General features: G+C 42.8%; 2 protein-coding genes across 6 annotated transcripts in view; both read left to right on the top strand.

Moving 5' to 3' along the window:
- tmem68 (transmembrane protein 68) overlaps positions 1 to 3,778 on the top strand; it is a 33,764-nt gene extending 29,986 nt beyond the window's left edge. The window contains exon 9 of the mRNA XM_054747576.2: positions 3,250 to 3,778. Within this exon, the coding sequence (XP_054603551.1) occupies positions 3,250 to 3,354 (105 nt within the window). The 3' untranslated portion in view covers positions 3,355 to 3,778. The remainder of the gene's footprint in view (positions 1 to 3,249) is intronic.
- Positions 3,779 to 4,011: 233 nt separating this feature from the next.
- tgs1 (trimethylguanosine synthase 1) overlaps positions 4,012 to 26,552 on the top strand; it is a 33,599-nt gene continuing 11,058 nt past the window's right edge. For 2 of the 5 annotated variants that reach the window (XM_070541757.1, XM_070541755.1), the window contains exons 1-9: positions 4,012 to 4,589; positions 4,749 to 4,810; positions 4,908 to 5,029; positions 5,109 to 5,193; positions 11,172 to 11,249; positions 11,482 to 12,006; positions 22,535 to 22,661; positions 24,799 to 24,885; positions 25,010 to 25,151. In XM_070541757.1, coding sequence (XP_070397858.1) covers positions 4,387 to 4,589; positions 4,749 to 4,810; positions 4,908 to 5,029; positions 5,109 to 5,193; positions 11,172 to 11,249; positions 11,482 to 12,006; positions 22,535 to 22,661; positions 24,799 to 24,885; positions 25,010 to 25,151 — 1,431 coding nt within the window. In that variant the 5' untranslated portion in view covers positions 4,012 to 4,386. The remainder of the gene's footprint in view (positions 4,590 to 4,748; positions 4,811 to 4,907; positions 5,030 to 5,108; positions 5,194 to 11,171; positions 11,250 to 11,481; positions 12,007 to 22,534; positions 22,662 to 24,798; positions 24,886 to 25,009; positions 25,152 to 26,552) is intronic. The other 3 variants (XM_070541759.1, XM_070541758.1, XM_070541756.1) reach the window with 3 other exon arrangements.

Genomic DNA, 26,552 nt, shown 5'->3' with positions numbered 1-26,552 from the left:
ATGGCAGTTGTTTCAATGCATTTAGGGGTGTTGTCCTGGTCAAAACAATCTCCTGAACTTCAAACTGAATGTCAGAATGGGAAAGAAAGGAGATTTAAGCAACTTTCAGCATGGCATGGTTGTTGGTGCCAGACGGACCGGTCTAAGTATTTCACAGTCTGTTCAGTTACTGTCACGGTCAGGATGGAGGAGGAGGAAACCAAAATGCAGAACCTAGAACGACTCAAGGCAGGAGAAGTAAAAAAAAAATCTTATATTTTAAAGGATGAGGTGCCAAAATCCAAAAGGGCACTAAAAATGAACCGAACTCTACCTTACTGAAAACAAACAGAAAACTCATTCGTGGGAATGGACCAGGAAGACTGGGGCTGCATGGTGGCGCAGTGGTTAGCACTGTTGCCTCGCAGCACGAAGGTCACAGGTTAAAAACTCGGCTGCGGCCTTTCTGCGTGGAGTTGCGTGTTCTCCCCATGCATGCGTGGGTTTCCTCCGGGTACTCCGGTTTCCCCCACAGATCACAACATGCCCTACAGGTTAGAAATTTTAAGTCGCTTTGGATAAAAGCGTCTGCCAAGCGAATAAACACAATAAGACATGAGGAGGACAGGAACACGCTGACGAATGCAATGAACCAACAAACACAGGCTTATAAACAAGAGGGAGGTAATCAGGGAAACAGGTGACAGGTGTGAGGAGTGTGAGCTGAGGAGAAACTGGTGGAACCAATTAACTAAATGGGAAGGGAAAGAGCTTGGCAGGAGGGCAGATAAACATTAACCTATAAAACATGGATCTAACTAAACCTAAAAGACAGAGGGCAAAATAAACCACTAACAACCAGATGGGTGAGGAGAACTAATCTAAAGACAACTAGGAAAACCAGGGAGTGACTAGGAGGACACAAGAGGAGAGCCTGGAGTGGGAACAGGAGGGGGCTGGCGAACAAAGGGACACAGAACATGACAGTTACTGGGATTTTCACACACAACCATTTCTAGGGTTTACAAAGAATGGTGTGAAAAGGGAAAAACATCCAGTATGCGGCAGTCCTGTGGGCGAAAATGCCTTGTTGATGCTAGAGGTCAGAGGAGAATGGGCCGACTGATTCAAGCTGATAGATGAGCAACTTTCTCTGAAATAACCAGTCGTTACAACCGAGGAATGCAGTAAAGCATTTGTGAAGCCACAACACACACAACCTTGAGGCGGATGGGCTACAACAGCAGAAGACCCCACTGAGTACCACTCATCTCTACTACAAACAGGACAAAGGGGCTACAATTTACACCAGCTCACCAAAATTGGACAGTTGAAGACTGGAAAAATGTTGCCTGGTCTGATGAGTCTTGATTTCTGTTGAGACATTCCAATGGTAGAGTCAGAATTTGCCGTAAACAGATTGAGAACATGGATCCATCATGCCTTGTTACCACTGTGCAGGCTGGTGGTGGTGTAATGGTGTGGGGGATGATTTCTTGGCACACTTTAGGCCCCCTAGTGCCAATTGGGCATGGTTTAAATGCCACGGGCTACCTGAGCATTGTTTCTTCATGACCACCATGTACCCATCCTCTGATGGCTACTTCCAGCAGGATAATGCACCATGTCATAAAGCTCCAATCATTTCAAATTGGTTTCTTGAACATGACGATGAGTTGACTGTACTACAACGGCCTCCACAGTCGCCAGATCTCAACCCGATAGAGCATCGTTGGGATGTGGTGGAACGGGAGCTTCGTGCCCTGGATGTGCATCCCACAAACCTCCATCAACTGCAAGATGCTATCCTATCAATATGGGCCAACATTTCTAAAGAACACTTTCAGCACCTTGTTGAATCAACACCATGTAGAATTAAGGCAGTTCTGAAGGCGAAAGGGCGTCAGACACCGTATTAGTGTGGTGTTCCTAATAATCCTTTAGGTGACTGTAGAAGGCAGAGGGTAGCAGAATTGCTCAACCACGGTTTTCTGGCCAAAAGCACCTCCAACCTTCATTAGCTTTGGTTAGCGCTGTTTTAGCTCACTTAGCTTGTAGCACACTTTGATGGGTGTCAATCATCTGCCCCCACCGCTAAAGCCTTACTTTCAGCTCCATTACTTTCAGCCTCTTGTGTAATTCGGTTATAAAGCATTAATGCAGACAGAGGCTGATACATAATGGTGTTTATTAGTTCAGTTCAATGCAAACACAAAACTAGCATTACCTCCGTTGTCATGATTGGGGTTAACCGTCTGACCCAAGACATACAGAATCAACTTCAGAGTCAAGAGGATGGGTTAGAAAAAAACAGATAATATTTATTATCTTAACTAAAGGAGCACCGTTAAAGGTAGGTGACGATTTGGAGCTTAGCTCAGTTCTTTATAGTCCAAAAATCCTGGGGCCCAGCGTTCTGGGTAGGGAGGAGAGAAGAGGAGAGAGGAGGGTCCGGTTGGCTGGTGAGTGGCAGGAGGAGCGCGAGACAGGGCAAATCCTCGGAGTCCTGAGAGGGGGGAGGGTGCGGAGGCGGCAGAGAGCTGGCTGGTCAGAAGAGGCTGGAGCGGGAGACAGGCGTGGATCCGTGTCTTATGGCAGGTTCTGAAAGTGGAGGATAGACCTGAAGGAGAGGGAGAAGCAGGGTGAGGTTACTCGGAACGAAGCTCGGGAGACAATAGTCAAAGATAAAAAGACTCGTGACACTCAGGTAGCTCTAACAAGATTGAGTAATCATCCAGCGCTGAGGTGCGTCTCCCTGCTCCTTAAGAAGCCTGCTGATGAGTAGCAGATGGCTCGTTGCTCTCCGGTTCCGCCCATCTGCACTCAAACAGAATGAGTCAGGTGTTTTCACTCACCTCCAACCGTGACATCCGTAGCACTACCATTAGCCTAGCTAACTAAAACATCAGCAAACTGAAATAATGGACTGATAACAGATATCCTTGCCATGTCTGATGCGTTACGTGCAAAATCTTGGGCAACTGGAAAATAGTTATGAATCAAACTGTTAAGTGTTAGTGGTTTGGTCATTGGCATAGCTACATTCAAAGCCATAGCTTGACCTGTGTTCGGTTCCCGGCCAACAAATGTTTCTAATTCGAGAAAAGCTGTTTCTGCGTCATTACTGTTTTATGTGTGGTCATTAATATAAACGTGTGGTCAATGTTGTTGATGAACCTGGACTGAAACCAATATGAGGGTCATATAAAAATGTTTGTATTTGATTTAGAAACAAACACGACATAAATTGTTTGTTTTTACTTTGTGCAGGTGCAGCAGGCTGTCCAGTCTCTGATCGACACACACCAACAGATCCCAGGAAGCATCTGGAGAGCTTTGTTAGAGAGGTTCTATACTAAACACAAAGACCTTTAACAAAAGAGACACTTTTCCAGTTTTGGACCAAATCCAGCTGTCAGACCTGCTCCTGTGAACTTGTTTTGCCGACGACTGATGAACTGAACATGTTCCTACATCCCTCGAAATGCAACTACTTTTCTTTACACATTGATAGTGTTGTCTGAGATATTTATGTCGAGTGACTTGATTATATAAATAACATCACAAAATGAACATCACTTTTTAAATGAGATTTACGGTTTGAGTTGCAATAACTGTTATGTACAGTAACCTTTTTTAATTGTATAGACATGGTGGTGATATTTGGGAGAAATGTATAAATCTATATGAGTATTCTTCGACACATTTGTGCTATCTTTGGTACATTCTAGAGCATAAAGATGTGGAGAGAACGTTTGACTATAACTGTACAAAAGAATAAAATACAGAACAAATATGACTGAGGTATAAAGAGTAGGATGATGGTGCTGTATGGGGATCCACTAAAATATGACCTGACCTGACACTATGCTGCTGATATTTTACTTGATGATGAAGCCGTGCTGAGGCCTGAATTCATAAAAATCAAATGTTATTTAAGGATGCAATTTACAGATCTGTCTTCATCTATTTACTTCCAAGTGGAACATATCTCTGCTCAGCCTCTGTGGTATTACACAGAATATAGAGTAAAACCTGCCCACGTTTACCGTACAAAGCATAGATGAATACAACCAGATTAGTCAGAAATACTATAGTTCCCTTTCAGGGACAACCTTTTCAGAGAAGTACTTTATTATAAAATGCTCCCAAAAACGTTGGCCATTGGTTGTGTTATTGACTAAACTTTCGGCGGGTTGAACCAGAAAGGGAAACCGAATCTCAGACAGAAGTCTTCCAATTTAAACGGGGCACATAACGAGGAGGAAGCTTGTGTTTCACCTGACCTGCAGGTGGCGTGGTGCACCCGGAAGTCTGTGCTGCTGCAGACCAGAGAAGAAGATGATTACGGAACTTTACCGGAAGTTGTGTGAACCGCTCAACGTGAGCTGTGTTTAGGTAAGCGAAATGATGCTGGAAAGGAGCGTTGTGAGAGTGCTGGCGGACATCCTCCTCGCCCACCGAGGGACTCGGAAGCTAGACCGGGACCCGGAACGGGAGAGAGACGTGGCGGATCCCGGACAGCTGACGGTTCTCTGCCGCTGCTCCAGAGCTTTCGTCCAGTCAGTGTGCCCTCACTATCTCGTCCTCTTTCAGATCCGTGTTCCCCGGTAGAGACTACTGGTTTTGTTGTTGAGTCCAGTCCGGTCTTTATGATGGGCCACCTTTCTCCTGTCCTCGGGTGCTGGACCTGGTTGGACCTCCACTAGGTCTTACCCGGGCAGAAGCAGGTCGAGTTGTGATTGGTTGTGTTTGTGTGTGTCTGACAGGGACAGAGATCTGTACCGGTCTGACAACAGGCTGCTGTCCCAGGACCCCGCTCAGGTTCTCGGTACTGTCCATCCAACCGAGTCCTACTCGGTTCTGAACGATCAGGGTCTGGGCTGGGTTCAGACAGAAGGGACACTAACACGCACGTGCTTTCACAGAGTCTGAAGAGGAGGAGGAGGAGGAGGAGGAAGAGGAAGAGCTTTTGGATGGAGAGTCTCGGTTAATGGCTGAACTGGGTCTTCCTTTGGCTTTCATCAGCTCATCTGATCGGAGGAGGGAGGTTAGTCAGACGGCTTCCTGATGTCAGGTAACATGTAGACCTCAAACACGTTCACCACTTCCTGGTTTTGTTTTCATAGCAGAGGAGAACGTCTCACAGGAGGATTGTAACATCTAGGGAAGCCCCAGTCCAGGATGAAGATTCCCAGTTTGAAGAAGAAGAAGGTAACAGTTACCATCAGATTTCCCTTCTCCTTCCTTCCTTCCTTCCTTCCTTCCTGACAACCATTGTTCATATTAGCTATCAACACTTTAAAAATCCGTTCATAGCGCTGCTGATGTATAAATACAAATTACAGTTGTGTAAGTTAACCTGAAAGTAAAGAACAGCAACAGGGGCCGGGTCATGCTGGGAGCACCACAGGTTCTCTTCTGTCGCTGATGCCAAACCGAACACCGGAGTCGACACTAGGGAGGTAGCTGCAGCAGCAGGGAGCACAGGAAACGGAACAAGCGACCCTTGTGCCTGTCAGTAACGCAAGTTGATTGGACTAGGAGTAGTGATGCAGTATCAAGCTCCATCGCAACTTGTGCTTTATGCTTCTATGTTTTTCCATATAATTTGGTGGTTTTTGGTGACTTGTACCATTTTGTTTGTTTTAATGTAGGTTTTGTGTTAGATTTAGTAAACAAGTAAAAATTACTTGTACAAAGGGGTAGGGATATATAAGTTTCCACTTCAGCCTACTCCTTTTCAAACACAGAAGAAGGGATGATATGTATTTTTTCTGTTTGTGGTATTTTTAAAAAAATTATGTATGTTTATTTTGTTTGAAATAAACTAAACTAATAATAAAGGGGTGACCATGAAGGCGGTTAGTCATACATGAAGCTTGAAATGCTTTTTTCACCAATGAGCACAATATTATAAAAATGGCTGAATATGAAGTGTTGCATGAAGCCAACAACGAGACAAGTGTACAACCACATGCACACAACTTGGTTATTGCACAAATAACCCAGTTTTCAGGAAATGGAATTAATCACAACATTGTGGCACCAAGAGCTGTGACACTGATGCTTGTAATGAGCGGTCTTCTACAGCTCCGCTGCCCAGGGTGGGCACAACTGACTGCACGGGCGGTCACAGCCCCCTAATGCACACCCATGCTGCCAGGTCTGTGTTAAGCTCTCTGTAACAGGGAGACCAGGGGAGCTATCAACACAATCATTTCTAGTCCGTTATCAGAACTCGGAAAAGATGAAAACGTGACTCTGACTCTGTTACACAGAAATAAAGATTTACTAACACATCCTTTAATAACACAGTTTAGGATCTGGAGGTAAGGATCTAGGATCTGAAGTTAAATGATACAATTTTATGGACTAAATAAACCCCAAAATGCTTTAAAATTACACAAGCTACATTTAGAAGCAGGGCCAAATTTATTGAATAGATATAAATCATCATTAGAGACCACGGTCAGCTCCACTTGTCTGGACTTGGGGGAAAAGTCGTTTTACTGACGTTTTTATATTAGTTTGATTGTCTCCAGTTTAAAGACTTTTATATCTCAGCTGCTAAGGAACTCGCCTCCCATCACACTGATTCAGTATTTGAAAAATCTTTCAACAAGAATTGAAAAGGTTTTTGAATATTAAATGACAAGCTGTTGTCCGCGGATATCAAGACTATCTCTTGATCTTTGGCTGCACCCCTGCAAATGTGTGTTTATAAGAACTAGAGGTCGACCGCTGTTGGTTTTTCTATTGCCTATGCCAGTGTGTAGGAGACATGATCGACTGATATGTACTGCTGTTTTGGGGCCAGTTTTCAGGGCCGATAATTAGACGTTTTCCACTTTATTTGCATGCTAACATGTCACTAATAACATCAGTTGATGCATACATTTTCTGAAGCTGAATCAGGTTTTGAACTCTGATTTTAAAGGGACTTTACGGAGTTTTGAATTTTTATGCTCGCGATTGCCCCCTCAGGCCAAAAGTGTAACGGCAGCTTCAATAGTAGGCTCATGCACGAGGCGTGTATGCTGTACGTGCACACTCCTTAACGAAAATAACAGTTGACAGTCCCGTGTGTGTGTGTGTGGGTGTGGCCCGGAGGACAGAGGACAAGAGAACATGCAGCTAATTAATTAAACAATTTGGTTCTGTACCTTTCTCTTCAGCACAGCCGACAAAGGTTTAAGATGGGTCAGTCCTCCTGCATGCTCAGATCATTCCCTTCTCTTGCTTGAAAATTTGTTCCAAAATGAAAGTTGAACCCACATCTTTTTTATCTGTGAATTCAATGCCGTTCAGCGAGTCTCAGATAAAAATTTGGGCATCTTACTGTAAAAAAATATACCATTAATGTAAAAAGAAACTCTAAATAGACTATGCTCACATCCAGAATTGAACCCAGGTCTTCTGCACAAGAGTCTGACATCTTACTAGGTTTTTTTGTATCTGTAACATTTATATCCTTGATGACACCTGAAACAACGCTCAAAGAATGGTTCGGAGCGAAAATGGCTATTTTGTTGCTAATTTGCAGGAAATATTTAGAAGAAAGTAGCTAAGTGTCCTCAGAAATGTAGCTAGGTTCATCACTAGGCGTTAGGAACAGCGAGAAAGTCGCTGAGTTGGCACTGCCTCACTCCCTGCTGCTAAAGCTACGGATAGCAAATGATACGGGCTATGGCTGAGCGTGAACGCATATGAAGCAGCCTGCTCAACTACAGTTAAAAAACTACAGCGTCAAGTCTGCATTTCAGTCTTTTCTCTGATTGGTTATTTTTGAGCTGGCTAGTCCTGCCCCTCATGTGCCTCTCTGCCTGTGAGTTACCAGACTAGTTCTCTGTGCAGAATTAAACCGAGGACGCGTCTGGCAGGCCAGACTAGTACCATCCAGGGAAACAATACAAGTTAATTGCACTAAGTTACGGTTGAAGATCATGAATTTTGTTTTACTTGTGTTTAAATGAAGATGAAGGTTGGAGAAGGCATGTTGAAGATGAATAAAGTTGTACTGCAAGGAAAAAAAAGCTGCATTCAAGGAAGAACTGCATGAATATAAAATTGTGTCGTCCGCATATAATAAATGTATATGAGAACTGTCAACAGCATGAACAATGTTACTAATACTGATTTTGAATAAGGTTGTGGCCCCGTATCTACCTTTGCCCATAGATGGAGGTAGAGGAGCAGATTGGTAACCCTCTGTTCTCACTGTCTGTGTATGGCCTAAGATATAACTTCTGAACCAAGCCACGGATGCTTGAGAAAGTCCTACATGGTTGAGCCTGCTAGGTACGATGTTATGGTCTACAGACTCAAAAGCTTTAGCCAAGTCAGCAAACACAGCTACACAATATTCCTTATTGTTGCTCAAACAAAACAGCTAACAGATTCAAGATGGCGCCGGTGTGTGTGGCTGCTCGTCTCAGCTTCTGCTTCTGTTAAAGGGACCCAACTTGGATAAGTCGGTACTGGCCAACTACAGGCCAGTTTCTAGGTCGCCGTTCCTTTCTAAAATTTTAGAGAAGGTTGTCAACACACAATTAACTAGCTTTTTGGGGAGTAATAACATGCTTGAGGTATTTCAGTCCGGTTTTAAAAACTTGCATAGTACAGAGTCTGCAATGTTAAGGGTTTCAAATGATATCCTCAGTCTGATGAAGGGGCATATGTCATCCTCATCCTGTTGGACTTGTCCGCAGCATTTGACACCGTTGACCATGGCATTCTATAGAATAGACTTAAAGAGTCTGTGGCACTGCTTTAAATTGGTTCTCGTCCTACCTTTCTGATAGATCCATGTGTGAGAGCCTTGCAGGTTTTAGCTCTGCTTCGTCTCCATTGGCATGGGGGGGTTCCCCAGGGTTCAATTGTGGGGCTCATCCTGTTTACAGTTTATCTTTGTTCTTCGGGTACCATGTTGCGTAAGCATGGAGTGGCTTTCCACTGCTGCGCAAACGACATGCAAATATACTTACCTGTGAGAAAGGGTCAGTCAGTATCCACTCTCTTGACCTGCTTCCAAGACATTAAAAATTGGATGGCGCAGAGCTTTTTAAGCTTTAATGATAAGAAGACGGAGGTAATGGTTTTTGGCCCCACTAATAGTTGTTCACCTAGTGATATTGATTTAGGACCGATGGCTTCACATGTGAAAAACTGCATTTCAAATCTGGGTTTTAAGATGGACAGCGATTTTAAACTAGAACACCAAATTAGCTCTGTGGTGAAGTCTGGGTTTTTCCACCTGAGGCAGCTGGTGAAGGTGAGGCCTTTCCTGTTGAGGCAACACTTTGAAACAGCGATCCATGCTTTTAGTACTTCTCGGCTGGATTACTGTAATTCGCTGTACTCTGGGGTGACCCAGTCTGCCCTCAAGCGTCTCCAAATGGTGCCGAACGCTGCTGCCAGAGTGCTGACCCGATCACAAAAGCAGGATCACATAACCCTTATCTTGGCCTCCCTTCTCTGGCTGCTAGTGACTTTCAGGGTGAAATTTAAGATTTAAATTTTTGTTTTTAAATCACTGAATGGTCTTGCCCCACCATATCTCTCTGAGCTTCTTTCCTTTTATAAACCGGCCCGGAACCTCAGGTCAGCGGACTAACTACTGTTAGAGGTCCCGAGGTCGAGGAAGAAGCTTCGGGGAGAACGAGCGTTCTCAATATGTGGACCTGCACTGTGGTACCACTGAGTGTACGTCAGGCAACTTCGCTGTCATCAATTCAATCCGTCCTGAAAACACACTTTTATCGGCAAGCTTTATAAATAAAATTGATCAGATCTGATTGTCGAAGGCAAATATTTCACGGCCAAAAGCAACGCCTCTTGTTCATGAACGCTCTCCTCTAGCCAACAAAACAAATCTAAAACAGTTGTTTTACAATTATTATGCTCATGTTATGTTGTGTTCTCAATTTTTTTCTTTTAAACACTTACTTGTCCCCGAGAAAGGTCATTAACTCTGCATCAACCGAAGAACGCCCTTAAACACTCATGCACGCTCTGTGATTGACGCCTGTACGTACGCGGTAGTCTAGCACTATTGGTTAGTGCTGACCGGCACTTGCATTGAGCTCTACGGGACGGGGTGGGCTTAGCAAAAAAATAAATAAAAGTATTTCCTACATTATATCACAGCACATGATAAGACAATCACTGTTTTGTGTTTCTGAAAAATCGTACATAATTCCTGAAAGGGGGAAACTCCAGAAAGTAGCTTTAAATGAAACACCATGCTGCCCGGGGATGTGCCTGACTTTAAATCAGCTTTACGAAGGATGTGTTGGGTATTTTTATAATTGTACCTTTTTGAGGCCTAAAAGATGCTCATTTTGTGTTATTAACACTTCGTGAATCTCTTGTGTTTGCCAACTGTGGCTGTTTATGAAAGGTTGAGCAGAGAAGCTTGTTTGCAGTCAAGGATGTTGATTGTAGATTTCCAAGGAAACCTCTGTACCTCTGTAACCTGAGAAGGCCCGCCTTCTCCTCCATCCATTGTGAATAAAGCCCCTGACGAACTAGGAGCACACGGGAGTGACGTGGGGAAGCCTCGGTGGAGGTTCCTCTGCGTTAACTCTCCATTTATTTTGGGGACTCAGGGCAAAATGTCTTCCTTGTTGTCATGTGTGTTTATTTCAGGTTCCAGGGTTATGGAGATTAAATATTACCTAACATTCTGGTCTCCTAATGGAGACCGCGGGTATGCAGAGCTGGTGAGGTGAAGGCTTTGAGGCTGGAACAGAGTGGGGGCTGGTTGGTTGAGTCCAGCTTCTTGCATGTTGATTCGCCCACATGGACATTACAAATAATATCTCTCTCTCTCTCTGTGTGTCGTCCTTTAAGGTTATATGGGATAAATCTAATTACCTATCAGGATGTATAATGGCCGATGTTGATAATGGTAAATATCAGCCTGATATATCGGTCTACTCCTAATGAGAACAGACATAAATGACAGCACAGAGGAGAGACACTAGCTCTGGCTTTGTACGTTTTTATCAAAGCGCCTCGTGATTTTTATCTTGAGAGGCGCTACAGAAATGATATTTTCTTCTTCTTCTTCAAAGCTACCTAAAGAGCTAAACTATTCAGTAGCAGCAGCCCCACTTATAAAGGAATATAGGTTATATAAAACCGTAAAGCTGTTCTGTGTTGATTTTGATTCTTTCTTTTACTGGAAGATGAAATGAAGAACAAAGCAGGTCACGAAAAAAAGCAGAAAGAAGAGAACCAGGACACTGGCTGGGAGTCTTACTGGGGTAAGTAAAACGCGTGTGCGTGCGTGCGTGCGTGTGTGTGTGTGTGAGAGAGAGAAAATTACAAATATTTTTAAAAAACAGCTTGATATGAATGGATTTTTCATTTAAATGAAGATCCGACCCCCGTTAAGGGGGAGTGGGGGGTAAAATTCACGCCTGCCAAATGAGATGAGAAAATGTTAAACATGTAGGAAAACAAACGATTTTTTTTCTTTCTTTTAAATCCATGAAGCTCAGCACGGAGAATCTCTGTTGTGGAGCAGCTGGTTAGAGAAACATCCAGAGGTCAGTGCGCTGTCTACAGACGATCCCGGAGCAGTCACTGTTCCCTGGAATAACCCAGATACTATAGCTGTCTGGAACACACATGCCACCGAGACCTATTACTCTTACTGGGAGCGTTACTCCTACTGGGCAGCACAGGGCTGGACTGCTGATCATCCTGTGTGTAATGGGAACACTGGCGAGGTGGGGGACACGGCCACACAGGAACACTGGAAAGGTGACACAGGAAGGACGAACCAGGAAGGTGTCGCTGAAGTCGATGTTGTCAGTAACTTGTTGGGACAGAATTGCTCACTAGATGTGCGCCGTAGCGGGTTGGGTGATTCAGAGACGGATCAGGTCTGTGTTGGTGTGGCAGCCGACATAGAACAGCCAGAGGAAGAGCTTTGTGGCTCTGAAGATCCTTCAGATGGTGGGGGCAATCACAAGAGATGTACCGGCACCTCCCAACAGAACACAAGTCCTACAACAGGTAATGTTTCTCACTAGCGACGTGTCCATGCTGCATGGCCCTGAAACTAGGTAGAGCCATTCTCTGACTGGGCTGCAACCACTGGCCTGATTAGAAACTACAGCTGCAGCAGCCCCCACAGTAAAATGAGCACTGTTAATCCAACACTTATAGAGTCAGTTTCAACACTGAGCCAGTGAACATATGGTACCGTGTAAAAGTTACACTGTTCTCGGTATTCAGAGTCAATTTTACCCTTGAGTTAAATTGGAGTCAATTCTCACAATTGTTAAAACACTTTGACTGTAATGGGCCATTCCCATCTGTACCGGGTCGGCCCGGGCCGGGTAGCGTAGGTTGTTTACATATCTGGGTGGCCTGGTATTTTTCCGGGCCAACCAAGGCTCATTCTCAGCTCTCTTCTCGAGGGGGTCTGCTTCAGGCCGACCAGGGCCAACACGCCCACTGCTGACAGCAAATTCACACCTTCCATTAGAGCAAGCCTCTGATTGGTGGGTAGAATCAGCCCACATGGGCTTAAGACAAGGATGTGTGGAATCAACCGGGCCAGGCTGGGGCCGACTGGGGCTACCCGGCCCGGGCCGACCCGGCCCATAAGTGTTATTTAAATCAGACACAGCTTTTTATTTTTTATTTTTTCCAAATGTTATATTTAATCAACTCCAAGGGAAGAAAAAAAAATGAAATTTCAACTTTTGACGGTATTGGTATTGTTTCAGCTGTCGGGCCAGGAAGCTAACAGCTAGCAGCCACACTGCTAAACGCCAGCTGGCTCGTGCTTCACACACCATGCAACTGCAGACAGCCAGTGGGAGCGAATCACAAGGAGCTGCGTGCAGAGCATTCAGCGTGAACCATGTATTTTATTATAAAGAGTGGAACGGCACAGCGATCCCATTCTTTTGACTGACCAGCTCACTCACAGTGCCGACATGGCACGACAAGTGACACCACGTTAGCAACAGTGAACAAAGTTATAACTAAGAACAACACAACTCCCCCAAAATAAACATGTATAAACATCCCAAAATAGAAAAAACTAACTAAAATCATGACTACCCACAATCATAGTATTTTAGCCAGCAAGCTGTCTGGCCGTCATTTGGACGGTCTGACTTCAAAAATGACGACCCAATAATGAGTGACGGCGTATAAATTTGATGGCAAGCCGTCCTCGTTTTCTCTAATATCAAATCTAGAATTTGTCTTTTGTGGAAGTAAAATAAAAATCTGATTTTTGCACAAATCATTTGGCAAATATGTTCAAGTGGAAATACGCAGATTCATTGCAGTGAGTTAACCCAGCATGCAGGGTTCTAACGGCAACGAGCCCGGCTCACCTGAAAGGGTGACGGGCTCCACTGGAACCCCTCAACTTACACACCCATGGGGAGCCCGAAAAATATGTAGTTAACATCTATGTTACATTAATTACATGGACTCTCAGTGTACCAGGGATTCTTTGGAGCTGAGCGGACACAGAGCGCCAGTTGGTGATGCGCTCGAGGCAGCTGCGTACTGCGCATGGCCACGGCGACACTCTCAAAGTGGCGCCATCAAAATTTATAATTAACACATGATCTTTCATGCCCGCTCAAATTCTTTCTGGTACTTTGTTTTGTTTGTGGCTGACACGCGCCACTGCAGCATCACCCGTGGTCCGGTGACTTCACCTCACTGGCACAGCCGTGCTTATTTCAGAAGTAACTCACGTGGTAAAAAAGTAGGAAGCCAGGCAACAGTTTTTCTGCAGGATTGAGAGAAGATGCAAGAAGATGAGAGACGGACCGGACAGGAAAACGGACAAATAAAAAACAGGAAAACCACACAAAGAGCTTGAAAAGGAAGCTGTAGGTACAGTTATCCCACTACATGTGTTACCTTTATAAAGCAATCATTTATGAACATGTAATATTTAAATGTTTGATACAATTCAGATCACCTTCAAAGCTCAGTCCCACAGCCAGGGCTGTATCAAGGCATTTTGGAGGCCTAGGCAGAATACACACACACACACACACACTCACTGGGCTCCCCCGGGAAACCTCTGTGTAATTCGTACCCTGCCAGTACAAATCCCTGATGCAGCTGATTCTTCCATTTTATTAATAAGTGTCAACAGGGCTCAGGAATAAAACACAAGTCTGAACTTTCCCCATGCTGCACAGTGCCAGGCACCTTGCTAACGAGAACTGCAATTGGTAACCCATGGAAACTGTGCGCTCAACCGAGGGGGGCATTGCGCATGCTCACCAGAGGTGAAGTTTAGCTGCAAGGCAACCACTCAGCGCCTTGGTGGGGGAGCTGCTGCCCTCTAGCGGAATGGGAGGTTTTCTGAGCATCATGTCTGCTACCAGAGGAGAGTTGCTGTTCTCCAGCAGAATGGGAGAAAACGGCTTTTCCTGCTCCCACAGAGGCTGACTGCAGAAAGGATTTAATGTGAAAATTGAGCTGTTCTCCACCTGCTTAGCGGGCTGACACAGGTTTATAAGGCCAGTTTGAGAAGCATTGCTGAAACACATAACATCCATACATTTTCAAGTGCAAACAGCAGTCTTTATTACATTTTTGTGCAAGCTTATGAAAACAGTGCAACTCTTGCCCCCTGGAGATGGGAAACAAAGTATCTTTGGACTGGGGGGTTGAACCGTAGCTAAACCGGGTCATTTCAACTGCTGAGAACTGGAGTTTGGTCATCCAACAGGGTACAAAACCCGAACAAGATTAGTCCCGGGATCAGGACGACTAAGGCTTCTTCTTACGACTCAGGGAGCGTTTCTGCAAGCCCCCAGGAGTAGAGCCCTGCACTGAAGCCCTAGGCCCTCGGGTCGGGCTTCGGGCCAACGACTGTGCAATTACCTCGGACACGGGCCAGGCCGGGCGCCTTTATTTTTAATCGAATTAATTAAAAAAAATTTGAAACACAAACGCAGCAGTAGAGCCCTGCGTGGGACTGTTTTCTTCATCCCGCTCCTGCCCGCTCCCGCTGAATTTCTGACCATTACCGCCTGCAACCGCAACGTGTGTGTTACACTCCCACCCGCACCTGCAGCGTGCATGTCTACTCCCGCCCGCAACCGCATAACTCGGAGAAATTATTACCTCACAATAAAAGAGATGTATTGAGTTTGCGTCCTCTCTGGTCCTGGAGAAAACATGTCACAACCCGCGGCTCTTCCATCCATCTGATGCGGCTCTCTGTGCTTGTAAATTAATGAATGGATATTTAAATAAAATGCTTTATATTTTACTGAATTAATTTTATATCTGTAAGTCAATTCTATGTAAAGATTGTCTGCGTAAACCTGAACAGGCCCAACCCAGTCTTACTGTGAGACCGGGTTGACGGGTCACGCTTGTGCGTAATATAAGCTGTCTGAGCTGAAGAGATTCTGGGATTCTCCTCCTGGATGTGTCGCCACATTGGAGAGGGGAACAAGCGCTATTCAGCCAAAGTTTCATAATCAGGGAACATTTTCTAAGTGACAAGTCTCTCTGAGAGACAGGGTTTGGAAAATACTCGCTTCAGTGGGAGGAATCTTCCCGCATGTGCTCTGGTTCTGCGACGCGCTCCAAACCAATCTCCACATCTTCAGCTCCCTGTGCACATATGCGCTGACAGCAAGCTGCGCTGAGCAGCTCAGATGTTCAGATGGGAATCTTTTCTTGGGTGATTTAGCTACATTTGCGATGTGTGTAACGAATAAAATGTCAGTTTGTCTATATGCGTCGGGGTAATTCTTTCTATTCTGGAACTATCCGGTCAACTCAAGCCCTGCTTTTGACTGTTCTGTTTTCTTGTGAAAATTGTTGGAAAGAGATCAAATTTAACTTGATTACCACCAGAGCCAGTGCGCCGTCATCTCCGTGACGGTAAACGAGGGAAAAACAAATTGATCGGATCCTGCACGTCTTTTAACACATTGGTCAGGAATAACGCAGTTTGTTTTCATTTAGCTGGTTAAAAAAAAATCTGGTCGGGCCAGAGAATCTTGAAAACCTTTTCGGGCCGGGTCGGGCTGGGGCTCCACCCCCTCGGGCCGGGCCGGACACGGGCTCAGATTTTAGGCCCGTGCAGGGCTCTACCCAGGAGGGCCTTTAGTCTAGGCAGATTAGCAAGGAGGGAAGGATGAGGACCGAGCTGGAACTGAGCCCATTGCTGCTGCTAGCAAGGCTGTCCTCTGAGGTGGAGGAGGGGAGATCAGGTTCCTCCTGTCAGATCCCGGCACTGTGCGCTTACCCCCTCCCCTGAGGATGATGGAGCATAGTGCTTCAGTCTGTTTTCGCTGGGCCTCGAACTTTGTCTGGATAGTGTAGAGGGACTGTCCAAACAGACCACCAGGGGAAGACGGGCTAGTCAAGATAGTTTGTCTTGTCCTGGTCTGGGAAATTGAAAAGGGTCAGGCACAAGTGTCTTTGGGCTACCACAGTCCTGGCCATACCTCTTCCCAAAAACAGGGCGATGCCTTGGGCTGCCTGCAGAGTGTAGTCCGATGTGATCTGTATCTCATTGATGAGGGGGTTACAGCAGGCTGTCGGGCGGAACCCTTGCTCCAAGGTTCGCCAGGCAAAGCGCTTGGTAGGTTTGAAGCACGATTGAAAAGCTGTGGACACAGGAGATGGAGGCTTGAGCGCAGTAAATCATCTCCAATTGACCAGCTGAGAAGCATGGAGGGTAGATTAGTTTGCCCACTTACTCCATTATTGCAAGTCGGGGCCAGATAAGCCGCGAGAGAGGGCTCCATCGGAGGGAGGTTAACGGATTCCGCCTTTTCAGCTCTGTCAACATCCGAAAACTGTCCGTGACCTGGGACCGTGGTGTGGGTGGATAGCGGCTTAGACCAAGATGCCATGAGCTCAGCCACAAAATCTGGGTACAGTGGCAGAAAGTTCTTAACTTCCGCTGGTTCCAAGGGTAGGTAAAACCCTTCTGCTATCCAAAGGGCAGTAATGTCAAGCCAGCGAGCAATTAAGATAACTTCCAACGGTGTAGATAATTTTAGGTTTTCTCAGCAAGCAAGAGCGTATAACCTGAGGAATGACAGTGATGCTGTCGCTTATAAGTGGAGGGTAGGACCTCCACACAGCGTCATGTTCATTTATCTTTAAAGGCGTGATTAGATGTGTCTTCAGCCAGGCCACACGAGGGCGTTATGTCCCATAGTACCTTTGTTGTACTGAGTGAATCGACTGAAAGGGAGCGTTATGTTTTATATGTAATGAAAAATGGTAGCGTAATGTGGGTTAAATAAATTGCTTTAAAAGCTATTTATTTCTATTCTCATTGCTTGTGACCAATAGCTGTTATACTCTATTAATTATAGAATATCACCTTGCTTGGTCGTAGGATGATTAATTAGAAGGTTCTAGGATTCTTTTAATTAAGGGATCGTTCACACTTCGTTTAAGATCCAAGAACCTGTCAGTATTTGCAAACAAATAAGAATTTATTTTACAAACAATTAAGACTTGACAAATGGTTTAAACTATTATCCTATGAGTGGATGGAACTAAAAGATGGTTGTCTGAAAACTATATGTGAGTATGAGATGATGAATCAGAATCTCCGTATCTTCAGAGAGGTGCGTTTTGGATAAAAGAATCTGGTTTGCAGATAAGCTATAAGCTGTTATTTATCAAACTGCATACAGCCGCTATCTGTGTGTCTACATTACCGTAGAGGCACCCTCTTGGTGGATCCGAAAGTCAGAGTGGTCGGATGACCGCTGGCACCGGAGGGCTGTAGAGTACCGAGGTGCCGTCCTTTCAGTCCTAGAGATGTGTCTCGGGTCACGACAGATGGATGGAAACACGCATCTTAAAATAACTCTGAAGGAGTTTTGCGAAATCAGCTTTGTGCTGCAGGAAAACTATCTTGTTGTTCTCAGCTTTAAGGTTTTCACAGCTTGTCAAAATCTTTCTGAGCTAGAGATCTGCTAAGAGATGGCCGGTCTCTAGCTTGCCGAGAAAGCAGAGCGGCTGGTTTATATACCCGCTGTTATCTATTACCAAACTTACCAAGAATCTCAGAAACACACGCTCTGAGACGCAGAGTCTCTGAGTCTAGGGACAAGGTTAGTTATGTGTCATGCATTCTTAATTTTACTTCTTGTCTGGTGTGTGAGCAGATGGTGATGACCTCATCTAGTAAACATACTAAACCATCATTGATTACAGATTCCTGAACATTTCATTGCCTAATTATACATGGCAATATGTAATGATTTTTAATCATAAAATCTTCTTTCATCAATGATTATTTTGAATTATAAAATGATTAATTATGAAATCTTCTTTCTTCTGGGAATAAAGGTTTATCTAAAGCAGTTCTCCTGTGAAGGGCCTTGGCTGCTACTGTTCATCTTTATAATCTGATGAAGCTGCGCTCAGCTGATGAAGTCATCTGATTAAAATGCTGAGTTGTGCAGACTCACAGACTCCTGACAAGGGAAGATGCAGCAGAACATGTAGTAGCCAGGGTTATTTGCTCTGGCTGCATATGACCTGTGGGATCTTTAAAATCAGTCCATTTCGTGACGTTACAATACGTATAAGTTTCAGTATAATTGTATAATGAGCCTTTTAAATTTTGTATATATTGGTTAAATTAAAAATGCAAGTAAATTACTTCCTGCTAGCCACCGAAGCATCAGCTACTAAGCAACTAACCAACCGTAGATAACTGCTTTGGATATATGAAAAACATTTCAGATATCAGCCTGATAGCTACAATTAGTAGACTTGCATTTAAACTTGAAATTTGAACCTGAAGTAGGGGCTGGCTCCTGATCTGCCATCCTTTTGAAAATGCTGCGCTGTATTTTAGGAAAATTTTTTTTAACAAGGCCAGGCTACAAGGCACCTGCCATGTATCCTTGCTCAGCTAGCTATTTAGCTAACAAGCAGAGAACAGACGCCTCGGTGGAACATGGGCATTGGAACACGCCTTGGTGGTTCCTGATGAAGTATCTCCTAGGCAACTGGAGTGAGACCAAAACATCAAGTTAAGGTTCCTTGTTATTGACAAACACCAACTGTTTTAGGGGAATTTTCATCAACACTGGAGTATAGTATTAAATAGTAGCTAGGGCTGAAACAAATCATCAAATGATTCGAGTGGTTCAATTCATTAAATTGCTTGATTCATATTCTTTTTACTGTTTCGAAACAGTTGCTACGAGTCCGCTCCATCCACCGCAGACATATATGGCAAGCTGTTGTAGCATATAATTCACTAACACTTTTATATTTCAATACAATTTAGACTAGATTATGTTGCCAACCCGTACATAATAAAATAAATGTACAAGTACATTGTTACAAGTAGAAATTAAATGTTAGCATTTTTAGTAGCTTACTACTGAACATTGTAAATTCTACTGATTATATGTTGATATATTTAGATATGTTACTTTGACTAGGTTGAGGTTAATGCAAACCTAAATTGTGATTAGAAATGTAAGTCAAATGTTGTTCCATAAAATATTTATTAACTATAAATATCAGCTGGACAACACAGAACCTTTTATAATTTAGCTTTTTTATTTTCATATTTTTAGCAGCAAACCATGATCTAATAGAATACTCGATTAATCGATGGAAGGTTTGATAGAATACTAGAATACTAAAATATTTGATAGCTGCAGCCCTAATAGTAACTCCACAAGAGTACATTTTCTTTAATCCCTGACAGGTTACATTATAAAGAGTAATTTTAAACAAATGTAAGCAAATTCAGTACTGAGCTCGTTCCTTTGCTTTGCCATTTAAGTTAAGGACTTTTTTATTTTATTTTGCTAGCTGTCATGGTCCTAGATGGGTGTGATTCTAAAAGAGAAAAATGAGGACTTGTTCATTTCAAGAAATTCTTTCCAGGCTGTCAGACATATTCGTATTTTTGAAACATATATGCCTCTAAGGGAATATGGGACTGATAAGGGTACGATTTGTGATCCTGTATGGAACTAGGAGTGGGACAATATTACTTGTAACTTGTACCAAGCTGCTACAAAACTAATTTGCCTGTAAAACAAAAGTTATTTGTTACAAAGCAAAAGTTATATGTCACAAAACAAAAGTTATATGTCGCAAAACAAAAGTTATACATTACAAAACAAAAGTTACGTGTTACTAAACAGGAATTACATGCTACAAAACTAATTTGCCTGTTACAAGTTACGTGTTACTAAACAGGAATTACATGCTACAAAACTAATTTGCCTGTTACAAAACAAAAGGTATATGTTACAAAACAAAAGTTACGTGTTACTAAACAGGAATTACATGCTACAAAACTAATTTGCCTGTTACAAAACAAAAGGTATATGTTACAAAACAAAAGTTACGTGTTACTAAACAGGAATTACATGCTACAAAACTAATTTGCCTGTTACGAAAGGTATATGTTACAAAACAAGTTATATGTTACAAAACAAAAGTTATGTTACAAAATAAAAGTTTTGTTACAAAATGAGAATTACATGCTGCTAAACTAATTTGCCCGTTACTAAACAAAAGTTATGTCACAAAACAAAAGTTATGTCACAAAACAAAAGTTACATGTCACAAAACAAAAGTTACGTGTCACAAAACAAAAGTTACGTGTCACAAAACAAAGTTACGTGTCACAAAACAAAAGTTACGTGTCACAAAACAAAAGTTACGAGTCACAAAACAAAAGCTACGTGTTACAAAACAAAAGTTACGCGTTACAAAACAAAAGTTACGCGTTACAAAACAAAAGCTACGTGTTACAAAACAAAAGTTACGAGTCACAAAACAAAAGCTACGTGTTACAAAACAAAAGCTACGCGTTACAAAACAAAAGTTACGAGTCACAAAACAAAAGCTACGTGTTACAAAACAAAAGTTACGCGTTACAAAACAAAAGTTACGCGTTACAAAACAAAGTTACGAGTCACAAAACAAAGTTACGTGTCACAAAACAAAAGTTACGTGTCACAAAACAAAAGTTACGTGTCACAAAACAAAAGTTACGAGTCACAAAACAAAAGCTACGTGTTACAAAACAAAAGTCACGTGTTACAAAACAAAAGTCACGTGTTACAAAACAAAAGTCACGTGTTACTAAACAAAAGTCACGTGTTACTAAACAAAAGTCACGTGTTACTAAACAAAAGTCACGTGTTACTAAACAAAAGTTATGTGTTACACTAAACAAAAGTTATGTGTTATGAAACAAAAGTTGTATGTTACAAAACAAAGGTTGTATGTTACAAAACGAAGGTTGTATGTTACAAAACAAAAGTTATACGTTACAAAACAAAAGTTGCGTGTTACTAAACAGGAATTACATGCTACAAAACTAATTTGCCTGTTGCAAAACAAAAGATATATGTTACAAAACAAAAGTTATGCTTCAAAACAAAAGTTATGTTACAAAATGAGAATTACATGCTACTAATCTAATTTGCCTGTTACTAAACAAAAGTTATGTTACTAAACAAAAGTTATGTCACAAAACAAAAGTTATGTCACAAAACAAAGTTACGTGTTACAAAACAAAAGTCATGTGTTACAAAACAAAAGCAGTGTGTTACTAAACAAAAGTTATGTGTTACTAAACAAAAGTTATGTGTTATGGAACAAAAGTTGTATAGTTGTATGTTACAAAATAAAAGTTACACATTACAAAACAAAAGTTACGTGTTACTAAACAGGAATTACATGCTACAAAACTAATTTGCCTGTTACAAAACAAAAGTTATAGGCTACAAAACAAAAGTCACAGTTACAAAATATGTTACAAGTTACAAACACAGTACAAGTTAAGTGTAATATTGTCCCAGTCCTAGTTCCATAATCCTGCACATGGGATTTCATTACAGAGGGATTGTTTGGTATCAACCATGAACGATCTACTGGGTTTTGTTTAATCCATTATAGGATTTACTGTAGCTGATGAGTTAAGTTATTGTGGTAAAATTTGGGAAGTTTTAGGCCCTGTCCACACGTAGCCGGGGATCTGCCAAAACGTAGATATTTTTCTACGTTTTGGCCTGTCATCCACACGAAAACGGAGTTTTTTCACACGAAAACTGATCTTTTTAAAAACTCCGGCCAAAGTGAAGATCTGCGTTTTCTCCGTTTTGGGTGTCTGCGTGTGGACGGACAAAACCGGAGTTTTAAGGTCCGCAACGTCACTTTCTGTGACAAAAAAATGCTGACATCACGTGTAAGACCTGTGCTTACACTAGCCGACAGCATGGAAATACTTGAAATGAAGGACTTGAACCAGGTTAGAGGTGGTTTATTAGGGATAGCTGAGAAGATATAATATTTTCTATCCATTCTTCTAGGAAGAAAAATTATTTTAAAAACTACTGTTCTTCCCATTAATGATATGGGGAGGTTGGTCCAGCATGTGAGGTCAACCTCTGTTGTTGTAAGTAGAGGATAATGATTGAACCACCAGCTCTAAATGGCAACGGATCACTCATCTTCCTGGGCCACAGCCATACATGGGACTTACCAAAAGTAATGCTTAGTTGTTTTGTTTTTTACTCAGATTGTAAACAGGCTAATGGTAAACCAAACAGACAGAACAACTCAAAAAGCAGGACATCAGAGAGAGACGACGACGATGATGATGATGATGATAAACAACCTAGAAGACATGGTAAAGTCAAACGCAGGTGAGTGTCTTAAGTCATTTGGACTGTTGAGTCCTGGCTAGGGATGTACGGAGGTAGCATAAAACTGTGACCAGGTGTTAGGAAGGGGGAGGGAGTACATGCATTTAATAACAAAAGCACCAAAACATGATACAGACTGGTACTGATGAATACTAAGAAAAAGTCATAACACACACTTTAACACACTTAAAGGTTATGCCAGAAATTCACAAACTAAAAGACTCTGTCAGCAAATAAAGAAGTCAGTAGTAGACAACTAAAACTGCTCTTAAACAAAAGGGTCTGGGGTAAGAACAAACAAGCTAAACTAAATCACGGTAAGGAAAGCAGTAACAAGCTCTAAGCTGCAGTTTAAGAGCCAACAAAGCTAATTACAACTTTATAAAGATAAAACGGTCCAAGAAAACCTTCAAAGGTGTCTTAAGAGTTTCCTTTCAGAACAAAGCCACAAATAAAACATAGTACTTAAACATTTTATTTAAATGTAGTCTACTTTTTAGAAAGGTTCTATGGACAAGTGTTGCAAATTAGCACGTGTGCTAACACACTAAACAATGCATCTGGTTTGTCCAATGTAATTGCTGTGTCCATGTCAAATAAACATCACTCACTCACATCCTCTCAGAGGAACTTCTCCAGCTAACAATAATGGGACGTATAATGTCTTCTCCAGCATGATGAAGCCATCGAAAAAAAATATTGGACAATGGGTTTCCATAGGCTCCAATAACACGTTTTTGAAGACAAATGGGAGGTTCCCACCACCACCATTTTGACCGTGTCACAGGTTCCGTCAAGCCCAGACAATTCCACAAAAGGGAAGAGAGGTGGAGCTGAGGGTGTGACTGTAAGGCTGGGATCAACTGACGACACCTGGTCGAACTAGCTACAAGCTAACCCAAAGCTAACGCAGAGGTGGGAGCTAAGCTAACGGAGGTAGCAACCTAGCTACAACCGGAGTTAACTGTGCACAACACCAGAGCTTCTGAGTCAGAGATACGCCGGGCTGACCGCTGGGTAAAACAGGGTGGAAGACAGAGGTCTCCGAGACCTCCACAAGCCGGCAGCCGAACAGCAGACAAGCGCCGCTGCAATCTGAGATGCGCAGAGCTGCTGCTGTGGAGAACCGGGTGGAGAGGTTTCCATCCCAGAGCTCCACAAGCCAGCAGCCAGCACAGCAGTCAGAAGCCGCGATCAGACAGAGAAGCGCCGAGCTGCGGGGAGGGAAGAACGGGTGGAAAACATCGGTCTCCCGAGAGCTCCACAAGCCGATAGTCGGAACCCAGCTCCACCAACATGTTATATTTCAACCCATTTTCTAAAGTGCAGCATTATGTTAAATGCACTGGGTTTTACCCTATTACATTTAAATTTCATGGTTAAACAGTACATGTTAAAATCTAAGCTCAGCTCGGCAGTGACCTAAAATACATAAATATAATTTTACTTACAGAAAAAAATGAAGTGGAGACTCCTTGGATGCTCTATTAGTGCAATTAATGCCACAGCAAGTCATTTTGTCCAACAGTTGCACTAAAAATATGCAAAAAAGAATACACACACACAGAGACTCAAAAACCCAGAGCAGTTTCCAGGCCAGACCGAGGCTCTACTGAGGTCTTTCCCCGGAGCTAGCTCTGTGGTCACGTGGGTCTGATGCTCATTAATTATACAGAATTTTAGGCTTTTAATACACTTAAACAGAAGAGTGACATAAAAAAATCACCCCCCTCAGAGTTGTCATGAGTGTAAACTAGATCATTTAAACCAAAAACATGTTTTGGTACCAGGCTGTAAACATGTTTATTTCTGCTGTGAAATTGGTATTTTTAACATGGGAGTCAATGAGGATTTGCTCGCTTCTGACACCAGCCCCTAGTGGATGAGGGTGGAACTGCAATTTATTTCATTTCCGGGTTTGCTTCAATTTTTCACCCGCATTGTGGGGGCTTGGATGAAGCCCAGGCCGCAGGGCTAGAGTCTGAACTAAGAGAACATCAACATGTTGGGTCCTGGTTCAGGATACACCGCAGACCTTAATGCCATTCAGAACTTGTGGTCCACCCTCAAAAAATGAATGTACATTTGGGACTTACTGAAACAGACAGCGGTTTGAAGTCTTTTTGTTTGTCTGCAGTCACGAGCTGGACTTAGACGAGTGTCCTCAGCTTCTTGCTGAAACAGCCTGGAATAAACTGGGACTGAAACACAACCCTGACCCTCAGTAAGTCAAACCCAACCCTAAACTCCAGCAGAGGTGTCCTTTTTTATGTGTGTCACATGTTGTGTTTTGCATGATGGTTGTTTTGCAGCAGTTATCTGATGTTTTTCTATGCTCAATCTCTCAGGTTTGACACTGTGATAGAATTTAAATGCTCTAAAGGTCTGAAGCATCAGAAGCAGCAGGGGACTAACATCAGTAAACAGGCCAGGTTTTCTGTGAAGGATGGAGATCTCAAACGGCCTCGAACCAGCGCCTCTCTGTCCAAGGTACTCGGTTTGACCTGAAACAGTTTCATACTGTTTGACTAGGACTGAGGGATGCGTCTCAACAACAGGAAACCCCGCTGCTGGGATGCGTTTCGGCCTGTGTTCACGGTAGTACTTTTGTCAAAGTGGTCACCACACTTGTCCAGCAGCGCATTCTTCACAAGTTCTTCTATCGAGTTCAGTTTCTTTGTGTAGCACCAGCTACACAAAGAAACTAAAGTTAAATTTGTGAGGACTCTTCTATGTTCATTCCAGTGAGGAGGAAGAAAAACAAGAAAGTTTATTTATTTATTTATTTATTTATATAGCACCTCTAGATAAAAATCATAATGGATGGTACAAAAAATAAACCATGATTATGGTTTCTATGGCGATACAATGACTGCTGTCATGCAGTCCTCTGGGGAAAATGTGTATGTGAGCTTCAAGTGGTTTAGATTTTTCATCTCCTCGAACATGTGAGCACTTTTTCCATAAACCAGATTTTTTTTTGTGATATCCAGAGAAGCTGGTAGAGGAGTGCTGCATCGGCTCTTCAACTGTTAGCCCTCGGGTCGCATGGGTTAACGTCGTTAATAGTTTCCCCTTTAGGCTTGTCTAGGGAGAAGGAGGGGGTAAGATGGTAAAATAAAACAAGGTCTTTATTATTAAAGGACTAATTAAGGAGACATTTGAACAAACTGAAACTAAGCTCAGTGGCTGTTCTAAAATAAACACACATTCTAAATAGGTACACTAAAGTAAACAAAGCTCCAAACAGTTTACTCAGATCTGGTCCCTTTCCGGTTTAATTAAAGGGACTTTACGGAATTTTGAATTTTTATGCTCGCGATTGCCCCCTCAGGCCAAAAGCGTAACAGCAGCTTCAATAGTAGGCTCGTGCACGAGGCGCGCATGCTGTACGTGCACACTCCTTAACGAAAATAACAGCTGAGACAGTCCCGTGTGTGTGTGTGTGTGTGTGGGGGGGGGGGGGGGGCAGAGGACAGGAGAACGTGCAGCTAATTAATTAAATAATTTGGTTCTGTACCTTTCTCTTCAGCACAGCCGACAAAGGTTTATGATGGGTCAGTCCTCCTGCATGCTCAGATCATTCCCTTCCCTTGCTTGAAAAATTGTTCCAAAATGAAAGTTGAACCCACATCTTTTTTATCTGTGAATTCAATGCCGTTCGGCTAGTCTCAAATAAAAATGTGGGCATCTTACTGTAAAAAAAATATACCATTAATGTAAAAAAGAAACTCTAAATAAACTATGTTCACATCCAGAATCGTACCCAGGTCTTCTGCATGAGAGTCCAACATCTTACTAGGTGAGCTAAAGCGCCAGCGACATCCTTTGTATCTGTAACATTTACATCCTTGATGACAGCTGAAACAACGTCAAACCAAAGAACGGTTC

The sequence above is a fragment of the Nothobranchius furzeri genome, chromosome 11 (assembly GCF_043380555.1).
Source record: "Nothobranchius furzeri strain GRZ-AD chromosome 11, NfurGRZ-RIMD1, whole genome shotgun sequence".
In the NCBI taxonomy this organism is placed as follows: domain Eukaryota; kingdom Metazoa; phylum Chordata; class Actinopteri; order Cyprinodontiformes; family Nothobranchiidae; genus Nothobranchius; species Nothobranchius furzeri.
Note: the sequence above shows the minus strand (reverse complement) of the source record. Positions and strands in the feature narration are given on the sequence as shown.